The 26841-nt window shown below is 41.2% G+C and overlaps 1 protein-coding gene across 3 annotated transcripts in view; it reads right to left on the bottom strand.

Annotated features, from left to right (window-relative positions):
• Mthfd1l (methylenetetrahydrofolate dehydrogenase (NADP+ dependent) 1 like) overlaps positions 1–26841 on the bottom strand; it is a 180997-nt gene that overhangs the window by 76078 nt on the left and 78078 nt on the right. For all 3 annotated transcript variants that reach the window (XM_063232907.1, XM_023564547.2, XM_023564546.2), the window contains exons 19-20: positions 25668–25736; positions 18724–18835 (exon numbers count right to left, since the gene is read on the bottom strand). In XM_063232907.1, coding sequence (XP_063088977.1) covers positions 18724–18835; positions 25668–25736 — 181 coding nt within the window. The remainder of the gene's footprint in view (positions 1–18723; positions 18836–25667; positions 25737–26841) is intronic.

Genomic DNA, 26841 nt, shown 5'->3' with positions numbered 1-26841 from the left:
GAATCTTTTCTGCTCTTTAGGGTTTGTCTACTGCAGCATCCTCTTTGGTTTTATTAAGTGTATTAGAGTTAGATTTCCATGGAGTACACAGAAACAACTGGACACATCCTGTGGAGAACTACAGGAAGAAGAAACCAGTCGGCTCCGGCACTGACACAGGCACATGCCTCTTCTCCCTCTTTACCGTTAGGCGATGACTGTGTTTATACAGATTAGGGGAGGAGAGGACTGCAAAGTTACTGGGGATGTATCTGGAAGTGGAAAAGAATATGAGCCAAGAATACGTAAGATTAGTTACAAGTGGACACAGGTTTGGAGGTATGAGAAGGAAAACTTTGAAAATAGCGATAATGCCACTTCAGCGTGTTTGAGTGTTGAGACCCAGAATTTCCTCTCTCCAGACGGTTAATTGGATACAGATACCAGTTCATTTTATTTGAAACCATCATTAATCATCTTGTTTTGTAAAATGATTTGAACTGAAGTAATTTTGAGAAAAAAAAATGCCTAGACAAAAATTAAATTAAACCTGTTCTTTTTACCCTGTAACTGCATTTAAAAAACTCAATTGAATTGAATTGAAGAGTCCTCATCTTCTTGAAAGGAACATAGCGTTTATACAATGCCAGGCCTGAACTGCTGAGTTTTGAGCAGCGGCTGCAGGCTTGGGATTCTGGAGGACTGCATGGGTAGAGCGGTTGTCTTGTTGTTCTTGGGAAGCAGACACTAGAAAGCTTGAAACAGGCTTGGCTATTAACGTGCTTTTTAATTTTACACCATACACAAACAGGACACAAAGCAGTTTTTCCTGAGCCTTTTATGAAAACATATCCCAGCAGGAAAATTGGTACAAATGTCAAGAGGTAAAAAGATTCTATCTTTAGCTTCTCAGGAGAGTAAAGTATAAAAAAAGTGGCAATAACTTTTTCAGAGACCATTAATACACTTCATTAAGAGAAACCGTTACTTGAATTTAAAAACAAAGTAAATACACTAGCATTCCTGATATGTCTTCCACAATTTCTAGGTTAAGGAGAAATGAAGACAGAAGTATTGTAAACTTGAAATCTGTAAAACTGTACAAAGTATTGACTCAAATAAGTACGCAGGGCACAGACTTGAGGTAGAGACCAGTTTACATATCATTTTACTGACTTGCAACAAGTTTATAAAATAAACAGGATAGAAGACACTGGAATATGCCATCCACATATGTAAGTAAAAGCATACTGTTTCATGAGAGTTGGTTGTGGGTCATACACACACTGAGTCATGTTATAAAATGTACCTCCAGCTTTGGATTTCAAGAGACTCAAGCACAGACCCTACGTCTGATGATTTCTCATCTAGGAAGGGAAGAGCTGGACCTACTAGTCCTGCAGCATGTTTGTCCTGCTGATTGTCGCAAGCCGATCCCTGTGATGACTACTGAGTCCTGGCCCCATCCTGTGCAGAGCTGGTGTCTACGGCACAGGCAGCTACCAGGAAGCGTTGGTCTCAGGGTCACCAGCCACAGAATTTATATTTAGGGTCACAGAGCCCAGTCCCGGCTGGAAGGATGACGAGTAACCTCTTCCACAGCGAGGGCTGAGGCAATGCTGCTCCCTGATTACCTTAGCCACTCATTCCCCCGACTTGGCACTGGGCAGGAAAGGTGACACATGGAAGAAATGAAGCAGAGCAAATCTGCAGTAGAAGCTTGATTTGATTCGCCCATTTTCTTTACTTTGTGGGATATGTTGGGAAGTTGTTACTTTACAGTGACCTACAGTGTTGTCCAGGGCTTATGGTGTGCAATGACCTGCCCTTTTGGAAGCTGGTCTGTGGCATCACTGCCCAGGGCGGGGGGAGAGGGGAACGACACAGATCTCGTCCTGGGTGAGGATAAAGGAAAGCACCTCGGGGTGCCCAGCATGCCCGGCTGGAGACACACACATAGCTGAGCCCAGAGCCCAGGTCAGATCAGTCCAGGGTAGTGATGAGGCTGAGGATGGCTTCAGGCACCGCTGGATGAGTTCGGAGCCCCTTCCTGCCACCAAAGCTCCTCAGGGATGGGCTTAGGATGCAGTGTTCCATCCTTGAAGGGGTCCTGGGAGTGGAGATGGCCACCACTACACCAAGACATGAAGCCACCTCAGGGAGGGGCAGATGACAGCAGCACACCTTTCTAGATGTTCACCAAGATGAACAGGGTCCCTGGCTGCCTTGGGCTCCTCTCACTGTTTGACCTCTGTGGACTCAGCAATCAGAGGATGGTGACTGGTCACACTGGCTCTTTGGGGTCCCTCAGGCAAATACCTACCTTGGGATATGACACACAAGTTCCATAGCATAAGTCTCTGGTTTCCAACCGAGAGACCAGGGCTAAGGCACAGAATTCCAAAAATCAGAGTGAAAGGAAGAGACATGAGGGGAGAGGAGATGAACTGCCATATGGAGGCATTTATGCTTGCATTCCCAGCACTATGGGAGGCTGAGGCTGGAGGATTTCAATTCAAGTCCAGTCTGAACAACTCAGCAGGTGCCTGACTCAAAATGTAAAAAGTAAAAACAAAAAAGTGCTGGAACACAGGTCAGTGCAAAGGCCTGGGTTCAATCTCAGTACCAAAAACAAATAGCCATATACATACACACCAAAGATCGGAGATCTGTTTTCTCTACTGCTGCTCTGGTTCACCTTAAGAATGGAGAGAGACGAAGGAGGTGTTGGTTGAACAAAGCCTCTCAACTGAACCCATAGCAGCAGCTCTCACCTGTCAACTGGTGTAGCCTGCCCACTTTTGTGGTGGAGGCAGAATAGCCTGCTTTATCTTGCTTTTCCTGTTTTCTTCTAGACTTCTGAGGCAGGCACAGAGGTGGGCAAGTACCCTGCCTGTTCCAGAGATCTAGACCCTTAAAGCATGGAGGTTACCAGATCCTGGGAGTTCATGTTTACGCTTATTAGAAAATCAACCACAGAGAACAGCGAACAGCCTTGGAGGACCCATGAGCATATTTTTTTCTTTGGGTTACTCCCAAAATAACTTTTGTTCATAAAATTAGTATATTAGAAATTTACTACTAGCAATGAATCATTGGGAAGGAAGAAAAGAAACTATCTTCATCTATGTTCCTGGTACATTCTGCACCGACAGAGGAATGACCGTCCAGGTACCGTATTTCACAAGGACATGGAAGCAAAGAGTCAGGAATAATCACAGGTCTCCATTCCCAAGTCTAGAAGGATTTGGGACTTGAGTATGTTATAGTTCTCATTTTGAATATATATATATATATATATATATATATATATATATATATAAAATATTTGCTATCCCTCTCTCCTCCCTCATCTTGGGTAACCCTAGCCTGGTCTAACCATGTCTAGTTGTATTGTACAGGAGAACAGTAAGTGCTTTGGAAGCTTTTATTATTCTGTTTATTATCCTGGCAAAAGAGAATGCATTTAAAACAGAATTTCATAATGGCTATTGGGCTTAGAAAATTTCTCAGGGAAGTTTCCTGAAGAGCAGATCCTGTCCCCAGCAAAGTCATTCCCACCTATGTTTCAGTATCAACATAAGGGATGCCATCCAGGAAAAATACTTTTATATCTTGATCTTGTAATTATCTGCATGTGGAGCATTTCATTAACATTGTCATTAACCATGTCATTAACATTGTTAAAAATGATACTTTATCAGACAGTATCCCACTAGCAGTCATGGTTGATCACTTTTGGACATGTCCTACATCTTTCCAAAAGCAATCTCTGAGGTACGTGGGAGTGGAAGGGTGCTGGCCATGGCTGATGGAGAGAGCGCGTGGTCGCATGCATGGAGAAGGGCTGGATGCCTATCCCCCTATTAACTCTCTGAACATCTGGCAGAAACTGTCCAAAGGAAGTGAACAGGTGACATGTGCATTAGCAGAATTCTGGGTCATATTTGAAACAGACTACATCAAATCACAAAATGTGTTCTCTTGCAGCTAGGTAAAGCTGTGTGACCACAGCTATTAATGAGAAATAAATAGAAATGTCGTATATGACCCAGGAAGGCTCCTACAAGGGACCTCTTTTCAGCTCGTTGGGATGTAGCTGTGATAGTTAGGGCTTCTGTAACCATATGGGATCACTGGGCAGCAAAAACCCCAAGACAGAGGAGCTGGTACAACAGCTCAGCGTGCCTACCTTCAGCTTCTTTATATGAGAGAGGAAACAAAGCTATTATCTTTGCATCACTTTTTTTTCATGGTTCCTGTTATTTGTGGGCAAAGCTAATCCTAATGGATTCATGTGTGAAAACAGAGCCAACTTAGAAACATTATAGCATTTTTCATTCCTATTTTCTCAGTTTGCACATTGCTTAAGCATTACGCAGTGTTTTCTTTCTCTGCACAGCATTAGCTCTGGGACTGAAGTCAAGGTTACATTTCTAATTTCGAAGAGATGTGAGATTTGCTCAAAGTTTTGCTGATGAAAGGGTTGAACTTTCAGATGCTCAATGTGGCCAGAGCTACATGCTGAAGGTAACTGAGAGCCGATGGATCACAGGCTCCAGACACCAAATTAAATCAAGACAGAGAAGCCAGTACATGTGTCAGTTTGGATGAGCACAAAATAAATGTGTAGGACTCCAGAGGGTTTCCTGTTCATATGACTTTAAAAACTGCTCTGACTCAATTCTATCTCCTTTGCAAGAATTGTTTTTTGGAGGCAAAAGAAACTTTATAGTTGTTTTAAATGCTTTTAGAAGTGACATCATAAAATTGCTGCCAGCCCCTAAAAAGTAAAAACAATCTATAATTAATTAGAACTTTCATGCAGTTTTATAAAGCAAGCAAACAAGAAAACAAACAAACAAACAAACCAGACTGAACAATGTGGGAGGGGTGGTGTCCCAAGAAGATATGCGCTAAGATGGCTGGCTCACGTTTGAAGTCTAGAGTGTTGGGTGTATGCGCCAGATTTAAAAACTTGTTAGAATGTCACCGAGTATCTCAGTGCTGAATAAGGAGCTGTCAGGGGTTGAATAAGGCACCTTCACTGCTTCCCTGAAAGCAGGTAACACTGGAAAGCCCTGAGAATGCTCCCAGCAGATTCACTTGCCCACTGTGTAGGGAGAGAGGGTCTCACCTCTGCTCAGGCAGGGGAAATCCAAGGCCGGGGTCCGCCGTGTAGTTAAAACACTGCAGCTGCTAGCAGGTAATGTAAAGCAACTGAACCACTAGACATCACTGCTGATACCCAGATTTAGCTCTAAAAAAGCAAGCACGGTATGGTGGCACAGGCATGTAATCCCAGCACGCTGGGAGGCAGGGAGAGCACAAGTCTGAGCTCAGCCTCTGCAACTTGGTGACTTGATCAGACCCTTTCTCAAAACAAACAAAGTGACTCTATCACATATAATGCACAGCTGCCAGTCTTGGCTAGAGCCTCGTTATCTCTCTTAAATTTAACATTCTGCCATATGTTGTTACCTTTTTTTTTCCTCCAGAGAATTTAAGAGCACAGAGTTGAGGTCTTCTGTTCTCCTATCCCTGTCTAGCTGCCTCCCTTCTTCCCACGTAACAAGTCTTATGAATCTGGGCTTCCCTTGACCGTGTTTTCGTATTTTTCTTATATGCACATGCACACACACAGCACTGTGTCACACGTTTTGAAAATGTACTAGACGTCACAGATGGTCCCTGACTTCCAGTTTGACAGAATTGTTCAACTTTGCAGTGGTGTAAGTTTGCATTAAGGGAGACAGTCCTTAGACCCTGGATCTTCTCCCAGGCCACAGGTTGCCTATCATCCTATCATCTGCTGGTGCTGGGCAGTGACAGAAGAGGAGGTGCAGCTTCTCAGCTCCCTGAGAAGTAGCCCGCACCTCCACCCTGCAGCATGCTGTGTTGTTAAGGACGTGCAGCAAGTTAGGTGTGTGAAATGCATTCCCACCTACAGGCTTCTTAGCCTACAATGTGTTTATCAGGACCTGTGAGAGCATCTGAATACATGATTCCCCCAAGGGCTTCTCCTGCCCTGCGCAAACTCTGGCTTCCCGGTTGTCTCAGTGGTGGCACTACTGGCTGTACAGCATGCACGCCACACCCAGTGGTCAGGAAGTCCTTTCCTGGGGAGGAGCCCATTAGAAAACCCTTGTTCTTCCCTTCTCCTTACTCATTCTGCTTGAGGAAGGTTGAGTGACTCACTGGGTGGGGAGTGGGGTTTGGAAGAAATGTGGCCTCAGAGTGGAGTCCTGGTAATAATCACTTTGTCTGCAAACACTTTTAAGAAGTGGTCTAGGAACTGCATGAACTCTTCTGCAGGACTTATAAAGACATCAAATATCTGACCCCGATCTGTCTTCTCTGCATTGTCTCCAAGATCACAGAACTTTGTGTGTGCTTGTACTTTTCTGTCTGGAATTGTAAGTGATTCACTGAACACAGACTGGTCTCCGCCTCTTCTGCCTTCTCTGGGCTGTATCTTAACTGTTCTACAAGGTGCACTTCAAGTGCCATTTTCTCAAGACACTTTCACTACAGCTATGATTACTATCAATTTATCTCCACTGGGAATCAAAGGCAGCATTTATTCCTCTCCAACATGGGACCTCATTGGAGATGAACTCACATAGCTCATCCTCCAGCTCATTCACCCCCAGGACACCCCATTCTCTCTTCTGTTCTGTACTCCCTGCTGGATGCTTTCTCCCTGCCTGGTGTGCCAAAGTACCATAGAGTTTTCAAATCAATTTAAAAAAAATACAAAGAAAACACACATTAATTGTGAATAATTCAGGATACCAAACTGGATAACATAAAAAGTGGAAGGTACCATGGTCTCATTCTCTACAGGCAAATAAAATGAACTATTTGAAACCCTTCTTCTAGTCTTTTCATTGCATTTTAAAAACCAGATATGTTAAAATATTGTTTTGCAACCTGCTTTTTAAAAATTTATATATCATGAACATCTTTTCATGTCTTCTGTGTATAATTATTTATTCTCTCAATATCTTGGATGTCACACAGACAATTTTTTTTTTGCCTTTTCTTAAAGTTTTGCTTTGATTCTCACATTAAAAATATAATCTATGTTTGTACGGAATACACTGTGATATAGAACTCTAAAAAATTATTAGCCAAATGACCCAAAATTACTTAATTAGTAATCCACCCCCTCACCACTGATTTGAAAAATCACTTTTACCAAATTATGTTCTGCACGTAATGTAATAATTCACTTAAGAACTCTTAAGTATTACCTGCTATCAGTTCTCTGTTATCCTTTCTTACTGTGGCTGTATCACTGTATTTTGATAGGGTATGATTCTGTTGGATGTCTAGAGTTAAGCCATCCATCAGTACCCTTTTAAGTCTTTTCTCACCTATTCTAATGATGTTATCCATTCAGAATCTAGACAAATGTTATTAAGTAGCTTATCTTCACTGCTTCCATAATAAATACAAAGTAAAAATATAGTATATAGAAATAGCAGTGGGGCATAGTAATTCATGTTAGTTGAATAGAGGGATGGTGACTGTTTAATTGTTTACATCTAAGAATGTGATGTATGTTTTCATTACTTATGCACGTCTTGTTCTGATTGTCTTTAAAAATTTTTATATTTTTCTTTCAATATTCTTATTTCTTATTAAATTTATTTATCCTAGCTATTTTAAAGTTTGGAAGGCATGTGTAAATAGAATAATTTCCCCCATTACAGTATTTAACTATTTATTGCTGATATAAAGGAAAATCATTGATTTTACATATTTATATTGTACTTAACTAGCAAATTAAAACTTTTATTACTTAATATAAATTGAGTTGGCTCTCTTAATTTTCTAGTTATATAATCATATTATACATAAATAATGAAAAATTTATTTCTTCCTCCCCAATATCTTGCTTTCTTTATTGTTCTCCTTGTAGTCCACTGAGTAAGACTTCCAGAAGTGATGCAAAGCTGTGCTGATCAGAGGCAGCCTCTGTCATATTTCTGAATACATTAGCTATACCCAGAGGGACACATTATGCATTGTGCTGCTGACAGGTCATTTCAAGTTCTCAACTTAAATTCTATTGTATGAGGCCTGTCTTTTTGTCTCAGGGTACTTATTCACTCTATTTTATTCTGAACTAGATAAGTATGGCCATGAGCTCACTGTGTAGCCAGGCTGGCCTTAAACTCACAGTGATCCTCCTGCCCCAGCCTCCCTAGTGCTAGAACTACAGGCGTGTGCTACCATACCTGGTGGTTTGAAACTTTTAAAATATAAATGTGTCCCCCAAAATAGATGTAAAGTGGTCTATAAACATACATATGAAGTTATACTTTTCTGGCAACAACTACCACAGCTTATTCCTCTCTCAAAATTCTCAATATTCCTTTCTCTAAATTCTAATATATTTTCTTTGTACAAGACGAGCACACTTGGGCCAGGGGTTTAGCTCAGTGACACAAGCACCTGCTGGCAAGTGCAGGGTTATGAGTTCAATCTCCGGTATTAAAAAAAAGAAAGAAAAGAAAAAGAAAAAAAAGTTAAGACTAGCACACTATTATAATTAAACATTCCTATAAAGCTTAAAAACAACCTAATATAATTGTAATTTTCTGTATTCTAGCTTATGTATGGGAAAGGCAATTGAGTATTTGACCTCAAGCTGAATATTCTTGACTAAGATAGGGTAAAACAGCAGTCATACAACATAATTTTAAAAGTCCCTCAGCAATGGACACTCTTGAAGAATTTCTAAACTGGGGCAAGAGGATTGTAAGTTCAAGCCCGGACATGCAAGACTCTGTCTCAAAATTAAAAAAAGGACGTGGGTGGGGGGCAGGAGGCTGGAGATATAGATCAGTGCAAAAGTTTGGGTTCAGTCCTTTACACACACACACACACACACACACACACACACACACACACACAATCTTACATACTGTGTAAATGTCAAATGTAAGTTCAACCATATGGATTGCATTTTAAAACCATTTTATATTAACTTTCATAACGCTGAGTTTGGCATGACAGTGTTTTGACAAAGGTCTTATTTTAACTCTATGATGATAAGCAGAACTATATTCTGAGCACAAGAGTCAGGATGTATGTAAGTCATAAGTAGGGCTGTGCTGAATATCTCATGGAATAAATCACTGAAACCACGAGCCAAATTAAACCTTTTCTGCTTTTGTCATGAGTGTCAGGTATGGTGTGTCTCAGTGATGGGAGAGCTGACTAATGCAATATCCATAAGTGGCCCTAATCCTACGACAATAAAGCAATACTACTTCACTCCTATTGGACTCAATATCTAAAAAAAGCTCTAACACATTAATACTTAGCCAATATTGGGAGGAATATTGAGAAATTAGAAATCTCAGGTAATATGAATTGGTACAACTTTGGAGATCAATTTGGCTTTACCTATCAAATTGATGCTGAGCATCCCATTTAATTCCCCCAAATCATTTCGAAGTACATGCCCTAGAATACCTTTTGTGTATATTCTCAGGGACATGGATAAGAATGATCTAACAGCATTATTTGTAACAGCAGCTTCTGGAATCAATCTAGGAGCCCCTCAACAAAAATGCACAAATGCATGTGCTCAGTCCATGCAAAGGAAGAAGACCTTGCAGGCAAATGAGGCTTCTTTATCACATGCATGGATAAATGGAAAAATGTAATGTTTAAAAAAAATATCCAGCCGGGTGTGGTGGCACACATCTGTAATCTCAGAACTCTGGGAGGCTGAGGCAAGAGGATTGTTGTGAGTTTGAAACCAGCCTGAACTGCATAGTGAAACCCTGTCTCAAAAAAAAAAAAAAAAAAAAAAGTTTGTTTGTTTTTCAAAAGGCGGGGGAGGGGAGCGGGGATTTAGCTCAGTAGTGTAAGTGCCTGCCTTGTAAGTGCACAGTCGTGAGTTCGATCCTTGGTACCAAAAAATACATACATAAATAAATAAGGATCACCACAAGTTTGAGGCCAGCCTGGGCACACAATGAGTTTAAGGCCATCCTGAACTGCATAGCAAGACTCTGTCTCAAAAAAGAAAAAAAATTCAAATATGGTCCATAAATAAAATTCACTGAAGCACTGCTACACTCATTCACAAACATTATCCTATGAATCCACATTCTATGGATGGCTGCTTCCTAAAGTGAGTACTTGTGATACAGACTATGACCTACCTACAAAGCCTGACATAATTATCTTGCTCTTTACAGAAAAAGGTTGCTATAAAATAAAGCAGATGGTAACATTTATAAATATACAAAACTTGAAAACATAAAAAACACAGGAAAGAAAAGAGGAACGTCTGTGGTTCTCAAATTATGTGCAATGGTGTCACAGAGGACTGTAGTAAACTCAGAATAGTGGGATATTTGTATTTGAGTGCAACATGGGAATATACATTATTGAATAGATAGTACAATTACTGTTAGTCAGAAGTGGTTCACCACTGTGACATTAGCACTGGTTCAATGATACTGTGTATTTTCTGTGCTAAAGTCAAAAAGCTTGCAGCAGTGAAAGCAAGAACTGAGTAAAATTCAACATCAATGGGACAGGGCCATAGCTCAGTGGCATGGTGCTGCTTGGCAAGCACAAGGTCCTGAGTTCAACTCCTGATACCCTCTCCCACAATCAACATCAGACAGGAAATGAGGCTGAGGTATGGACTGATTTCAAGTTTTGAGAAATTATTTGGTATTCAACAAGGATACACATTTTAGTAATGAGTTATGGTGGTTAAGAATGAAGTATTATTTTTCCTTTCAACAGTATGCATTATTTTTTCAGACAGATATTAAGTTGTCAGGATATAAATCCCTACTGAGTTGTTTGGATCTAACTAGTTAGTAAAGGGAAGTGTTAGGTATTTTTTTTTTAACTTGGGGTGTTATTGAAAATATCTGCTAAGCCACTAAAGGGATTATGAACCCAGAAAGTTTGCACAACTGTTATAGGTCTTTTGTGAATACATACATATATGGTAAAAGTATAAATGTATATTCAGAAATGACTGCCCCTCAAATCAAGAAGGATCCCTCGAAAAAAAGCAGAAAAAACAGTGGAATGACAAACGACTTCATTTTTTATTGCTATCACAGAGTATCTTAGACTGGATCATTTATAACGAAAAAAAGGTTTATTCTGGCTCACAGTTCTGGAAGTCCAAAGGCACGGCTCAACATCTGGCCCACTTTTAGCTGGGAACTCACTTCATTTATCTGTTATGAGGGCCCCACCTCCCAGTACTGATGCTTTGCAAAATCATAGCTCTTTGTGAATTTTGGGGGGACAAACCATTTTCAAGCCATAGTAGGAGTCAGAGGAACTTCAATTTTATTTCTGTCTTATTACTCAAAAAACTAAAAACAGAACAAAAGCAAAAAATTCTAAAGCATACAGAGCAGTATGTTAAGGTTTTGGGCAAAGGTGAGGAGTGACAATGTCTATATTTGCTATTGTAATTTGTGCATCTTTCCCAAGTAGCATAAAATCAGAACACTTCACTTAAAAAATTTCTTTAAAGGGCCAAGAAACAGCTGTTGAGAGACTAAAGAGTTACTCTACGTAAAGAGCAGCCAGTATTCAATGACGAAAAAGTCTGGCCTTACATTACAGAAGAGAAATCAGAGTTCCAGAGAAAACAGGAAACAACCTCTGTCTTGATGAAAAGAATGTGCCACACACTTCCCCAAAGGACAAACAACAAGGGCTGATATTCTAAACAGGTATCAATCACCTTGAGGAAGCCAGGAAGAGCCACTCACTAATCCCCTACAGGAAAAGCCAGGTCTGTTTCATGTCCTGCTGGCTACACAATTTGCTTCCCCATTAGATCCCAATTTCATCAGGATAACCTGAGCAGTTGTGCTCGTAATCTTATGGGTTGACCATGGTTTTGTCCCAACTCATGAGCACCTTATGATTTCCCATTTTCTCCCACTCTGGGCCCACCTTACATTGTGGTTTTGCTCTATAAAAATCCCTAAAAAAGGCAGGATCATCAGCAACCCACTTGGGACCCCTTCTATTCTCTCGGACAGAAACTTTCTTTCCCTAATAAATATATTTTACTCTTTAAAAAGGGAAGAAGAAAGAAAGAAAGAAAGAAAGAGAAAAGAAAAGAAGAACGATTGAACCTCTGTCTAGTGGAGCTAGATTTCCTGAGTGTAGAGGTCACAACATTACCTGCGGTCAGCGGTTTCCTAACCAAGCACGTGACCCTCAGGCAGTTTCTAATAATCCAGCACTTAGCCTTGATTTAATTATAAATATGATTACTCAAAACAAAACACGGGAAATGTTATAACAAAAGTGAGTCTAGGCTGAGATCAGTGATTTTCAGTAATGTCAACAGGGTGAGGTCCAGGGGATTTACGCCTAGAAGCTGGGAGAAGGCTTGAAATCAGACTTTAAAAAGGCGGATGAAATTATAGAAATGTTTAGTTTGGTCTAGTTTTCTGTCAAAATGAAGAAATATTTAAAATTTCATAGCGATAAAAATGGAAACAGAGAATAAGCCAATAGCTGGATGCAGTTACCAACACTGTCCTCTGAACCCCAAGAAGTAAGGTTTCTAACTGTCCCCAGAGAATGGAGGGAGGGGAACTGCATGAAGACTGAGGTCAGAGTGAGACCCAAGGTCCCCCTCAATCAGTAAGCTACCATGGAGGAGAAGGAAATTGAAGGTAGGAGGGCCTTTGGTTTGTGTATGGTTTGATCCCCTAAAGCTCACGTGGAAATTTAATACCCATTGTGAGGTCAAACAGAGTGGAAATGAACCAACACAGTAGGCAGGCTGTTTAGAAGGTGACTAAATTAGATAGGGTCATAAGGGTGAAACCCCTTGAATGAATGCTGGTGGCTTCTTAGGGGGGACCAGAATAGTCACACACAGACACACACACCCACACACACTCCTCGTCTCTGGCCATGTGCTGCCCTATGCTGCTTTGGGGCTCTCCTAGCAAAAAGGCCCTTGCTTGATGCTGGCCCCTTGGGCAAGTATAAAGAACCAAGTACATCCTTTTCTTTACAACTTACTCAATCTGTGGTACTCTACTATAGTAACAGAAAGTAAACTAACACAGAGTGAGAGAAATAAAGGACCAAAAATAACCATTACTGTTGGCACTATTTGGCTATGTTGGCACAATATAATTACACCAGCACTTTCCTAAACACGACCATCTGCTGCAGTCAGTTCATTTGAAACTAGTTTTAATGAAAGTGGGCAGGAACCAGATAAAGAGATGAGAAAATCATCAAAGGCTGAAGAGTCAACTGACCCTCAGGTTGGCCTGACAGAATGAGCTCTGCTCCGTGCTGTCTGAGTGACTGAGTGTGTGCCACTCCCTGGCTTAGCTTCCCTCTGTACAGACAGGGAGAATAACTGATCCTGCAGGATGTAAGAATGAGGACATACACACCAAAGCTCAGGAGCAGCCTAGAACAAGGCAGCGCTTACACAGACAGTAACAACAAGGCTCTGTTCCCAACCCTACTCAGTTTGTCATGGTTTCTCATTTTGATCTTGAACCCTAAACCCTGAGATGCTGGTGGCCCAAGTCTATGCATGCATAAACTGACACTGGTCAGGGATTTCTCCCCTGCTGCATGAGTGCAGATGCCCTGGGCCTGCACAACTCCACGTGGGGAGCAAGGAGGCTTCGTCAGTGGCTTCTTGGCAAGCACTTCTGGAAGGCAGTGATTAAGGCCAAATGTAGATGAACCCTGAAAGTTACCAAAGCACGATGACTGAACGGTGAATTAGGTTAGGAGAGGTCCTACCACAGATCTTTATCCTTCGTGAGCCATGGTCACTTTGAAGCTCTAAGGAGAACTACAGAGCCTGTCACGTACTAAAAGAGGCCATAAAACATACAAGACAATCTGCATCAAACTGTGGATCCACTGAGTCTATCTGTAGTTCCGCCAGTTACTGTGACACCCACTTAAGGACCTGTGGCTACAAGGATGTACAAGTGTACACTCCACGGGAAAGGCAAAATCTTCATCCAAAAACTGGAATCTAAACCAATAAATAGAGAAAACCAGTTTTTAAAATCTCAGGTTTTAGGGGCTTGGGTGTAACGCAGTGGAAGAACACTTTCCTACCATGTGCAAAGGCTCTGGGTTCAATCCCGACCAGAATAAAATCAAAATAAAATAAAATAAAATTTAAAATTCCAAGATGCAAGTATTAAGTTCAGATTCTTACAAACAGTTAAGTATGAGGTGATAACAATAAAACTAGGAATTTAATATATTTCTTTTCTCTTCTTGCTCCTTTTAAATAACACATGCTTAGGGTTTGATGCTTGAGTGGACTCCCATAGGGACCAGTGACTCAATGAGAAACAGCCATTATAGTGACCACAGTACATTTCCAAAAATTCTCATGAATCAGCATTTTGCTCTTGTCTGACAAATTCATGATGATACTTAAATAAATGCCACTGTTTTAAGTCTAAACAGACTATTGATTCTGTTATCTTGGAATAATTATTTAGAGTAGACAAAATAATTCCTTTCTTGCATGTGTTTGAATAGGACTAAAAATCAGACTACATAAACCTTAGCAAAACCAGTAATATATTGAAACTTCTATCTAAAAAATGTCAGTCATTCCTTAAGGTTCTTTGTTAATCAATACAATGCTCAATCTTATAAGCATACCATCTGTTGGTTAGTCTCTGCTCCATGTTCTAATTTATAGGAGGGTAAGAAATGTGCATCACTCCTCTTTGATTCCCAGTTTCTAGCATATAACACGATGTACAGCACAGGCCCAGTGAGTGTGTACTGAAATATTTTGGAGGGTGTAATTTCAATTACTTCTTATTTACCTGAAAATCAAAGTGTTAGATCACTTGCTCATCTTTAGTTTTACCCAGAAATTCTTCTAGATTGCCTTTCTAAATCTGTTTATTTTTCTATTGGATTATTCATCTTTTTTTTACCTATCTATAGCCCTTAGTATTTTACATACTATTCTGAAAATAAAATATTTGCCTATTATCATTGCAAATATTTTCTCAATCTGTTACTTACCTTGTATTATATGCTATCATTCACCACGCATGAATTATTTTTTGATATAACCCAAATTATCAATCTTATTTGGGGAAGACATTGGGTCTCTGAAGACATTTTCCCTAGTATGTCATAAAGATAGCCTCCTATAAACAGTAGTGTTTCCAAGGATGTACATTCCATCTGAGACTTCAGATAACCACACACTTACTGCATTTAACTTCTGTAGATGTTAAAATGAGGCTTTTTTGGTCTCAATTTTATTTTCAGGCCTCCAAATGGTGTCAGTTGTTCAAGTGTCAAAGGACAATGCTGGCTGACCTAGTAGGACTAGCAAAGTTGTCTGGAAATAGATTTCAAATCCTTTCACCCAACAGTCATCTCAAGGTTTCAAAGAGTTGACAAGGTTAATACCCGAAAAAAGACTTCTTCAAAGAAAACTATGCAGTGAAGCAAATCTAGCTGCCCTCCTGCCATCCAGTGGCTAGTGAGGCTTCTTCAGGAGGCCACTGGAAAGGCTCAGTATGTCATAACGACAGCCAGGGTAAAGGGTGTGGGTGCCTAAAGACCAGGAATGCAGGCAGTGGTAGGACTATGTAAAGGGGAACTGCCCGAGTGTGGGGGCCTCAGCTGGAAGGGGCTCAGGCTGAGGGTCCAGGGGCAGCCAAGAGCAAAATGTGAATGTGGGTGATTGAGATCTCCCTTCCCATCAATTGCCAGAGGAGGCACAAGATGGGGGAGGGGCAGAGTTGAGATCTCAGTGACATTTGGAATTTTTAAAAAACTACATACATTATTTATTAAAATGCCACATTCTTCTCCTGAAGGTGACACGAGGAATTAAAAAAAAATTTTTTTAGATGGACTTGATATTGGCTAAAATAGAACTACTACAAATTTCACCAAAGGGCTGGGAAGAAACCAGGCTCCCAACGCTAGGCTTGACCAGGCACCAGGGGACAATGGTCCCTCCTGACTGCACCCTATTCTAGTTTGCTGCCCCTGTGTCAGTGGAGCGTGGTATCAATACAACAGCTCTGTGAGAGTTCAGTACTGCAGGGGTGGACTGCGGGCTGCACATGTTTATGTAAGTCGCATCTTTGGATGTCATGTGGTATAACTATTGGGCTTGCAAAGAAATATAAATGGTATTTGTGCACCCATGTTCCTAGCAACATTATTCCCAAAACCCAAGAAGCAACTCCAGTGTCCACTGACAGATGACTGGACAGAAGCAGCATGTTTCAGACATACAGTGGATTACTATCCTGCCTTAAAAAAAAATTTGGACACACATTGTGGGTGAAATTTGAGGCCATTCCGCTAAATGAAATAAGCCAGTCACAGAAGGACAAAGACAATACAGTTTCCCATATATGGGGTACCTGGAGGAGTCAAGTTCACAGAGACAGAAAGTTGAATGCCAGATGCCAGGGAGATGCCCTGGGCATGTTTGATGGGCACAAAATCCAGTTTTGCAAGATGAAAAGAGGCTTGGAGATCAGTTGTTCAACATGTAAACAAACTCCATATATTTTAAATGGTTTCGAAGATAAAATTATGAGGTGTGTATTTTCATCCCCCCCAACTAAGTTAAACAACAATAACAAAAGATTTAACCTTCATTAGTCATGTATCAGTAATGAGGGAACAATCACAGCAAAGAGCAGTTACAAATTATCTTGTGCTATATCAGGGCTACACATACATGGTCTCATTTAATCCTTTCAAACCTATTAAAACCTGTATTTACAGGTAGAAAATTGAGGCACAGAAGGGTTAATGTGTCTAAAGTTGCATGACTGAAAGGAGCCGGGCTAGGTAGTCTGACACTGCAGCCTGCCTTCCGAGCCCTCCAACCATGGACAAGCTTACTGGACTGGAAAGGGTTAGAAAAACCACTAGCACCACTGTTGACACCTGCACGGCTTCCTGTCTTTCACGCTCCCTGGATACTGCTTGCTAAACTACTGTTGCAGAGGTATTTTTTATCAAAAGAAGAAAGGGAGCCAGGGGAAGTTGAGCAACTTGCTTCAGACCACACTGTGGGAGCTCTGACCCCCCAGCTTCTAACTCTGAGTCCATGGCTACACCCTCAGCCACTCTCCATCTGGCCCAAGTCCTTCTTCTCCCCTGAGAATGTCTACAGAGGACACATCCAGAGTCATACAATGGTCATTCAAAGGCTCATCCAAGGTCATACAAAGAGCCAACATAGTTTTCATACATCATGGACAACTATCTTTAAAGATAATTTGCTTCCACAGGATGCTATAAATACATGTTGATGAAGTAAAGACAGGTACAGCGGCAGAGAGCTTGGTCAGCATAAAATAGAGAGCTTTTTTGCAGGAGCTCTTTCACTTGCCGAGCTGATGCATTAAAACCACCACTTCACTTACATGGCCAACTTTTCAATGCCCGCCTTTCTCCCACCTCCTTGTGCATTAGCTCTGCAATGACACGTGATAAATTGAGCAAATTCACTTAGACAGCATGTCTAGCTTCTCTTAACGTGGATTTGGTAATGAAGCAGGAAAGTGCATGATTATTGTATTATTCAGAACTTCAAGGGATGGAATTACATAAATCTTCACTTGATCCTGATTTCATATCTATAAGGAACTCTTACAACAGTTTCAATAACCGTGAATGAACTTTATAATGTTGGAAAATGAAAGTACAAAGCTAGGGTCTTCTGTTCAGCAGCTTTTTGCTCTCACTAATATAACTCATTTCTGAGTTTGACACAAGGTTCTTGATAACTGTGAATAGAACAACTGCTATTCTTCTTCTTTTTTTTTTTTTAAACCGAGAATTGAACTCACAACCTTGCACTTACCAGGTAGGCACTGTGCTGCTAAGCTATATCCACAGCCCCTCAATTGCTATTATTGATGATATGTGGATGGGAATTACTTGCTGCTATCTACAAATCCAGCCATATAAACTCTCTTATGTATAATAAAGGTGTTCTTCCACGAGTCTGTGTTTTTGTTTCCCACGACCTTACCATCATGGGTGAAACTGGGGCTTGTATATCTGAAGGAACTCTATAGCAAGTGCCCCTTTCTGACAGCAGCAAAACGTCTGCAGTCCCCCCCAAATAAAACTTTCCAAGTCCAATGACCAGGAAACATTTTCCATTCAGTTGCAAAAACACACCAAGACTCCGAGAAGAGAAAACTGGGACTCAGTTTATTTGTAGTACTACCCTTGCTGTACTGAGGACTTGTGCTCACTGAGCACACTCTCCTTTCAGCCTGCACACACCAACAGAAAGTATGTTTATTTCACTCACCGCTGCATCCCCAGCTCTGAGGGACATGGTTTACATCGGCTGCTACATCCTCCACAAGATGACTAAATAACCTCATGTCCTTCCCACCATAGTCCATTTTTACCATTTTATAGACAAAAAAACTGAGAAGCATTAATGAAAATGTGTTCAAGGTCACTCAACTTACAAATGTTAGAGGCTGTATTCAAATGCAAATATACTTGAACTCAGAACCCACAGCTCAACCATAAAATAATTTTACTAAGTTAGATCACACCTTAAGGCTTTTTGCCAACTACTGAGGCCACCTATGAAAAGGTGGGTCTAAAAAACCACATTTCATATCAGCACTATAGCCGGGTCATAATCTTTCAAATAGCATCAACACTCTACAAATAAGCTTAGCAGCAGTGACTTACCCACAAATCCTTCTTCACCAACCAGTTTCAGGGCAATTTTATCGGCTAACACTGAAGAGTTGCCGTGAGCAATGTTAGCAAAGGGGCCAGCATGCACAAAGACAGGAGTCCCCTACAGAAGTAAAAGGACAAATTAAAGCTCCAAAAGACAGGCAGAAAAACAGAAGTGAGCACCAATTTGGAGCACGTAAAATGGAATGCACTGTTGGGTATTTTTTTGCTTTTCTTTACACTGCAAATTCAATGCATAAGAGCTTGCAAACAGTTAAAAGACCCTGAGTCACTCAAAAGAACACTGGGTGGGTGGCACTGAACTATATATCCCCAGACCTTTTTCATTTTGAGATAGAGTCTCACTAAAGTCACTAAGTTTCAGAAATTGGGCTGGAATTCATGACCCTGTACCTCAGTTCCCAAATAGCTGGAATTATAATCATATATCACCACTCCCTACTCAAAATTGTTTTTTATTTTTATTTTTTTTGGCACCAGGGATCAAACTCACGACCTCACACTTGCCAGACAGGTGCTTATGCCACTAAGCTAAATTCCCAGTTCCTCAAAATTCTTAATACAGTGCTATTTTATGTAATGCTGAACCAGATACTGAAGTTGTGACAGTCATTTCCTGCTGTAATTTTGATTAGCTACTGTTAGCTGTCTAGTGACCATGAAATAAACTATCTTATTTCATACTTCTTTGCATTGTATTTTTGAAAAAAATGGAGTTACACTCTGCTGGTCTAAGAGGCTTCCCTATTAAGAAATCAGTTTAAGAAAAATCTCAAGGATACAAATCAAATATAGGGATCGTGGCATACCAACTACCTTAAGATCAAGTTTAGACCTTTTTTTAAAGGCCATTTTTATTTTGATAATAAAGTTTATATTCTAATTTTTAAAAGTTCTGTTTCTGTTTTTTTCTTGTTAAACTATCATACATTGTTATAACAAAAGAAATGGCAAATTTCACTTGTAGTAAAATACAACAGTAATTATTATTAATAAAAAATAGGAACCAATACAAGGAAATCATCAAAAACTTCAGATTTTAATTATTTAAACATAACTTTAACATATAAATTTTAATGGTATTTCTACACATTCGTCTTTATTAATGACAACAGACTTTAGCTTCATCTAAAAAGCATTTACTCTCATGCATCAAAACGGTCAGGCTCTTTGCAGAGGCCAGCCCGGGCCACTGAAGTCTGTACACATAGGCTTCCTTCCACCTGTGAAAATACAGGCTGCGCCTCTGCTGCCACGGGGAAGGGCAAAGGGCCATGAGCCTGGAGGCTGAGAACCGGGAGAAATTCCCACGAACCCTGACGGGCTGCTAACTGAACGTGGCTCAAAGAGGAGAAAGCTGAACAAAAGCAGGAAGAAAGTTATGAAAGAAAAATCACCTCTGAGAATAAAAGAAGTGAGTTTCTCAAAGCCACTAAGTGAGTTTTCTATTTACTTTTTCTCTGCAGCTCCTCAGGAGGGAAATTGTATCTGAGAAGGTCACAGTGCTGTATGTGGAAATAAAGCCGGGCCTACAGCACTCAGATGTACCTGTTTACCGATATGTATGGAAATATATGTGGGTTCAGCATCTGCCGCTCCATCTTTCTGATAACTAATTTCTTACTTTCATCTAGAGAAATCTCACGTGTAGTCTGTAGGAAATGTTTTTAAAAACGCCTTAAAGTCTCCTTGCCCTCCTTTCCTTGCTGATCTGAGTGTGCTGCTGCCGATGACGCATGAGGAGTTGGCGAGCTTTCTCGAGGACAGATGACAGGCTCCAGCCTGGATGGGCAGCTGGCTTCCTTGTCTTCCCCTATACTGGAACCGCACCTCAGTCATTTGTCAGGGAAGCACTGGGCTCCATTCTCCAGGGACACAAGGGATGGGTGTGGTCAAATCAGCTCAAATATCTCTATTCCTGGGACAACCACTCCAAGTTGCTACTAGATCCAAAGCAGCATTTTAATGGAAATGACTTAAGAGAAAGGGATTTTTATCCTTTGTGGAATGTTCTGAAGTCTGTAAGCAAAGTATTTTTAATTACCTTATAGTTAATACTTATCACTCCATACCTTTAAGAGGTGAAATGCAGTGCTCCAATGTATGCATACCCTGTGGAGTGATCATGCTGGTGTTTGCTTCCACACAGCTTGGCACCACTGGGAAGTCTTCCTAAAAGAGGATGTGCAACCCTGGTCTTCTTTTTTGTTTTATCTTTGGGCGGGGCGGGTTACCAGGAATCGAACTAAGGACCTTGAGCTTGCCAGGCAGGTGCTTATATCATTGAGCTATGTCCCCGGCCCCTCTCCTTCTCTCTGTATGCCAGCTGTGGCTTTGCTCCACTACAAACTCCTGCCATGATGCGCTGCTTTACAAGAGGTCCAGACCAAGAGGGCCAAGCAGTCATAGACTGAAACCTCCACAGCAAAGAACCAAAGAAAACCTTTCCTCCTTATCAGGGATTTGTTACAGTTAACAGATAAACGAGATAGATTACATCAAAATAATTCACAAATCCATTATCTCACATATTAATATTAGTAGTGAGAACATATAAAACCCATTCTCTGGGCAATTCTGAAACATATACAGTCAGCCAAAAATGTATACATCAGGAAAAGAAAAACTTGCATAAATATTTTAATACTATATTTACTGAGACATCATGAGATTAATACAAATTACCTTTGGCCCCTACAATTACCATACGTGCTCAAAGTGGTGGCTATTAGCTTCCGGACATTTATTATTACAGTGGACTGTTGATGTGTGCATATATTTTTTTTTGGCTGACTCTGTATAACACATTATTATTAATTATGTTCACTTTGTTGTACGACAGATCTCAGAAAACTTATTCCTCTTGTCTAACTAAAACTATGTACCATCTGGTTGACTTGTCTTTATTCACTCCCACACCTACCCTGTGGTAACCACCACTGTACTTTGTACTTGAAGAAAGCGTCTTCTAATTGTGAAAAAAATGTACTATTAGCAAGACAGGTATTATGGTCCACCCTTTAATCCTACCACTCTGGGAGATTGAGACAAGAGGATGACAAATTCTAGCTCAGCCTGGATAGCTTAACAATTTACCAAGACCTTATCTCCAAAATAAAAAAAAGAGCTAAGTAACTCAGTATAAAGGTCCTTGGTTCATTTCACCAGTACCAGTGGGGAGGAGGGTGATTAGTTAAAAAAACTTTAGTCATAAAACTATATAATATAAGAAGGGGCCAACCTCCTCTTCACATGGGAAGCCTAAGGTCCTTTCCAGAGCTAAAGGAATGTTTCAAGACCCACAGCAGATTAATAACTAACTCAAGATTACAGCTCTGTTTTTGAAACTCCCACTGTGGAGTTTTAATGGAAAAGTTATTAAAACAGCATTGCTACATATTCAAACACAAGAATATATATATCTCTTTCTATATATACATTCAATGATGGATGTAGCTACAAAATACAGTAATTTAAGTTAAATACATTGCATAAGACATTCTGTGACTAATTCAAAGGTACAAAAATATTTATCTTGAGTTCAGTGTTTTATTTTACATGCCCAACACTTAGAAAAGTACTGCAAAAACTATCTTGGCTTCTCAAAATGACAAAACTATGAATATTCTCTATAATGGACTTTGCAAACACTTCATAAGATTAATACTTCAAGTAGTTCATTGCTCACCAGAACTCACCAGAGCCTTGTCTACAACAACTTTCTACAGCCAGATGTGGGGGCGCACACCTGTAATCCCAGCAGCCGGGAGGCCAAGGCAGGAGAACTGCACTGAGTTTGAAGCCAGCCTGGACTACACAGTGAGCTCACTGGGCTACACAGTGAGGCCGTCCTGTCTAAAACAACCAAAAATGACAAAAGCCTAAAAAAACCCCAGAAGAACTTTGTACAGTAGCCACTGGACCCATGTAGCTACCAAGTACATAAAATGTGGCTACAGAATAAAATGTGGTTAACATGAATGAAGAAATGAATTTCTAAATTTTGGACTGAAATAGCTGAATGTGGCTAGTGGCTGCCATAGTGGACAGCACACTCCAGCAAGTGCACACTTAACCCAGGAGCCCACAGACATCTCTCAATTTCTGCTCGTGCTAATCAAGTCCTCCAAAGGTCCTCAGACTGGCCCTTCGTGAGGTCCACCTGGGGTAGCCAGGCCCAGTTCCAGTCTGTATCCTCTCTACTCCCAGGCGCTGCTAAGTGCAGCCAGGCTGGGAACCACCGGTCTCCTGGCAATCTGCAGCACGGCAGCCCCCGATGTGACTAACGATCAGGTGTGTTCAGTAACAGCACTGGGGCACAATTCGAAGGTCATCAGTGATTTTTTAGATTATTAATGTAGATTTCCAGGATCAGTGATTAGCTACATTAATTCCAGAGTGACTGCAGATTCAAGACAGCAGAATTCATACATGCACATTTTTAAAGTGAATACTGTGTTCTGCCTCTTCAACAAGGCCCACTATCTGTTCAAGTAATCTCAAACCATCCTGTGCCTTAAGTGAAAAATAGACACAAATGTGAGTTTAGTAACACAATCTATTGTTTCACTCATTAAATGCAAGAGTTTCTGCACGGGACATGTCTTAGAGGTACAAGTAATCTTTCACACAGCACCTAGTTATTTAAAACAACCAAGTAAGGGGCTGGGGATTTAGCTCAGTGGCATAAGCACCTGCCTTGCAAGCAGGTGGTTGTTGAGTTCGATCACCCATACCGATTAAAAAAAAAAAAGACAAAAAAAAAAAAAATAAAACAACCAAATATGTCTAATAAGTTTCTTGCTGTAAAAAATTTGTTTATTTGTTTTCGTTTTTTTTTGTCTTTTTCGTTTTTTATCGGTACCAGGGATCGAACTCACAACTGCCTGCTTACAAGGCAGGCGCTTATGCCGCTAAGCTAAATCCCCAGCCCTGTTTTGTTTCCTTTTGATGATTCTGGGGATTGAGCCCAGTACCCCTAACAGGACAGGTACCAGAAGTCCGAAGCACACATGGTGAGCTATGCCAACTGTGCTGAGTGTCAACTAAGAGAGAAAGGAAGATGTGGTCACACAGAGAGACAGGAACCTTGACAAGTGCCATTGGGACAGGCCGAACCTGGTGTTAGCCAGCTGGGACACCAGTGACAGCAAAGGGTGTATTAGGTGTCAAAATGCTACTGCTCTAGTTCTTGGGACTGGCTTTGGTGGTTTTCAGATGCGAGGAGGAGCGAGGAGCGAGTCTGTGCGCTGATGATCAGATGGAGGGAGGCCTTTGGCGCCTGCCATACCCCACTGCCACTCACCTGGGGCTGCAGGTTTCCGTCGAAGCAGTGCTTCGGCTCCAGCCACCTCTCTCAGGGGAGGCTGCTCTGCTGCGCCTGCACTTGGTTCCTTGCAGCTCTGGTGTTATCATTTCCTACACACTGGCTTTTTGCTCTCCCTGTGCAGACCCTTGGCTGCTTTCCTGCCCACAGAACTCTGCACAGTGGTCACCCTCTGCCCCGAGGGGCATGCATCTCACTTCCTCAGAGATCATCTCTGCCTGGGATTCACTTGATGAACAGGCAGGTGGCAGCTCCTGTTCCTCATGTTCCATACACAGGTCACCCTGTTCCTCATGCCTCTCTTCTGTCCTTCTACCAACTAATGAGCTGTATAATTATCTGTCTCTTATCTGCTTCCTACAACATTGGAGGTCTCAAAGGGCTGGGACTTTGTATTGGGACTCCTCTAACTGGCCCATGTCATGTGATAAATACATATTCAGTCTTCAAAGTAACTCTAGGGGAGTAGCCGTCATCACTATTGTCACTTTCCATGGGAGAAATTGAGGCTGGCATATTAAAAATAAGGTCAGGTGACAGCTGAAAACAGTAGTGTCCACTCCAGCACGGCCTTTTGCAGGCTGAATAAATGGGTGAACATTCCACTGGTATATGTGCTGTGTCCCTAGCAAACTTGCCCTCGGGTCACCTTCGCGGTCTCTCCCATTGTAGCTTGAGAAGAAACAACCTATTTGGAAAAATGATGGTGCACAAATTCTCTCAAATCCACGTCTGGTGATATACAGAAGGGAGTCAAACCAGGCCACAACAGGAAGATTTACTTGGCACCCAGCAAATACTACAAGCAAGGAACTTTTCCGCCCGAGAGTTCTGTGAAAACACCGGCCAGGCTCCCACTGGACCCTTTGTTCCCAATGTGTCTCTTTGTTTAGACCAAACTAGAACCTGCCTCCTTGTTTGGGCCCAAATCCTGGGGTTCGATTAGTTAAATGGAAGAAAATGGATAGTTCCTAATTCACTTGAGTATGATCAAGGACTAGAAAATGAAATCAAAATAGTCATCTTGATGCAAAAACTTCAGTTCCATAAAAACGGGACCAAGATTTCAGTTCAATGTTTTTATATGAAAGAACAATAATAATATCTTCCTAAAAGTAAAGCACAGCACACTTTCCAAGAAAATATTCATTGGCATTTACTGTATTTTGCTTGGGAAAAAAACCAAACAAACCAGAAAATCTAAAACCTAATGACTGGGGATTAAGCAAAAGAAAAAAATGCAAAACAGAAAATGCCACACAAACACAGTCACACGAGCTGTTGAGATACTAGACACACTGACATTCTACTCTAGTTAATTAAGCCAAGATTTGAAGCGTACCTAAGAATGTACACATTTATTTTTAACTTTTTTTTTTTGAGATGATCAAAAGTTATTTTTTTGTTTTGTTTTGTTTTAGTACCAGGGATCGAACTCATAACCTGGTGTTTGCCAGGCAGACACTATGCTGCTGAGCTATAACCCTGGTGATCAAGAAGTTATTCTGATGCTCCATGGCTAACCACGCTCACATTCTGTGGTCACAGAGGCAAGCAAATTAAGACGAATGCTAGAAATGACTACTATCAAATGAAAATCACTTACTTCAAGGGTCTGCATTAGATTTGGTTTTATTGCGTCTTTCATCAAAACTGTCAAAGCACCGGTCACCCCCTACAGGAGACAGAGAAAAAGAAACTTCCATTACTGACAAAATATGGGCAATGGCTGACCTTGGGGCCCTTTCTGACCAGACTGTATTCTAGGCCGGTATTCCCCTAGGCTGCCCTGGGCTACTGGAATGAAGATTCAGGGGACACAGGGCTGCTGTCTTTGGCTACCTTCTCCCTACTATAGCCAAGAATGGATGGCGGTCAATCCAAGATGGCGGGACAGTGGGTAAGCAGGAGTCCTGGCTCTTCTCTCCAGACCTGCTGGGAAGGTGGTTAGGAGGCTTACTGTAAAACAGATCTGCTGAAGGTTGTCTTTTTGAGACAGGGTCTCATTACATAGTGCAGGCTGGTCTTGAACTCACTCATGTAGTCCAGGCTAGCCTCAAATTAACAGTGATCCTCCTGCCTCAGTCTCCTGAGTGTTGGGATTACAGGTGTGTACTATGTCATGCCTCACTTCCTAAGTATTCATATGAATTCTAAACGTATTTCCTGTCACTTAGACACATTCAATTTTCATTGTCCAGAGAAGTAAGAGAAAGATCTAAAACTCAGATGACAGAGTGGGAATTGAGAGACATTAGGGGAAGCATTGGGCTGTACTCTGGCTTACACAGCTGTGCCAGAAAGGCTTCTAGTTTGTATCTGAAAGGTGTCACATTCTCATCCCTCACTCTGTAGAGTGCAGCTAAAGCCACCTACTCCTGAAAGGCGCATTTTTTGAATCCTACCAAACTTCCCTCAAAGTCCCCTTGGAGAGAAGAAGATGGGGGGCCTGGGAAGATACATGAGAATTAAGGTGAAAAGTGTGCCCAAGAATAGCATGAGGTTAGTGTTTTTTAAATGAGAAGACACTGGTTAATCTCTTTTTTCAGAGAAACTCCTTTTCATGCTAAGGACTCTGAGCAGCACCTGCCATATCCAACAAATTAAGGCTGGGCATGGCACAACATACCTGTAATCCTAGCACCCTGGGAGGCTGAGGCAGAAGGATCGCTAGTTTGAGCCCAGACTGAGAATCTGAGGGAGAATAGGTTTCAGAATAAAAAGGGTTGGGATGGAGCTCCGTGTGAAGGACAGGGGTTCATTCCCTAGCACTGCTCCCT

Source organism: Cavia porcellus, unplaced genomic scaffold (assembly GCF_034190915.1).
Source record: "Cavia porcellus strain 051 isolate PalLab524CR breed Dunkin Hartley unplaced genomic scaffold, mCavPor4.1 scaffold_22, whole genome shotgun sequence".
Classification (NCBI taxonomy): domain Eukaryota; kingdom Metazoa; phylum Chordata; class Mammalia; order Rodentia; family Caviidae; genus Cavia; species Cavia porcellus.
Note: the sequence above shows the minus strand (reverse complement) of the source record. Positions and strands in the feature narration are given on the sequence as shown.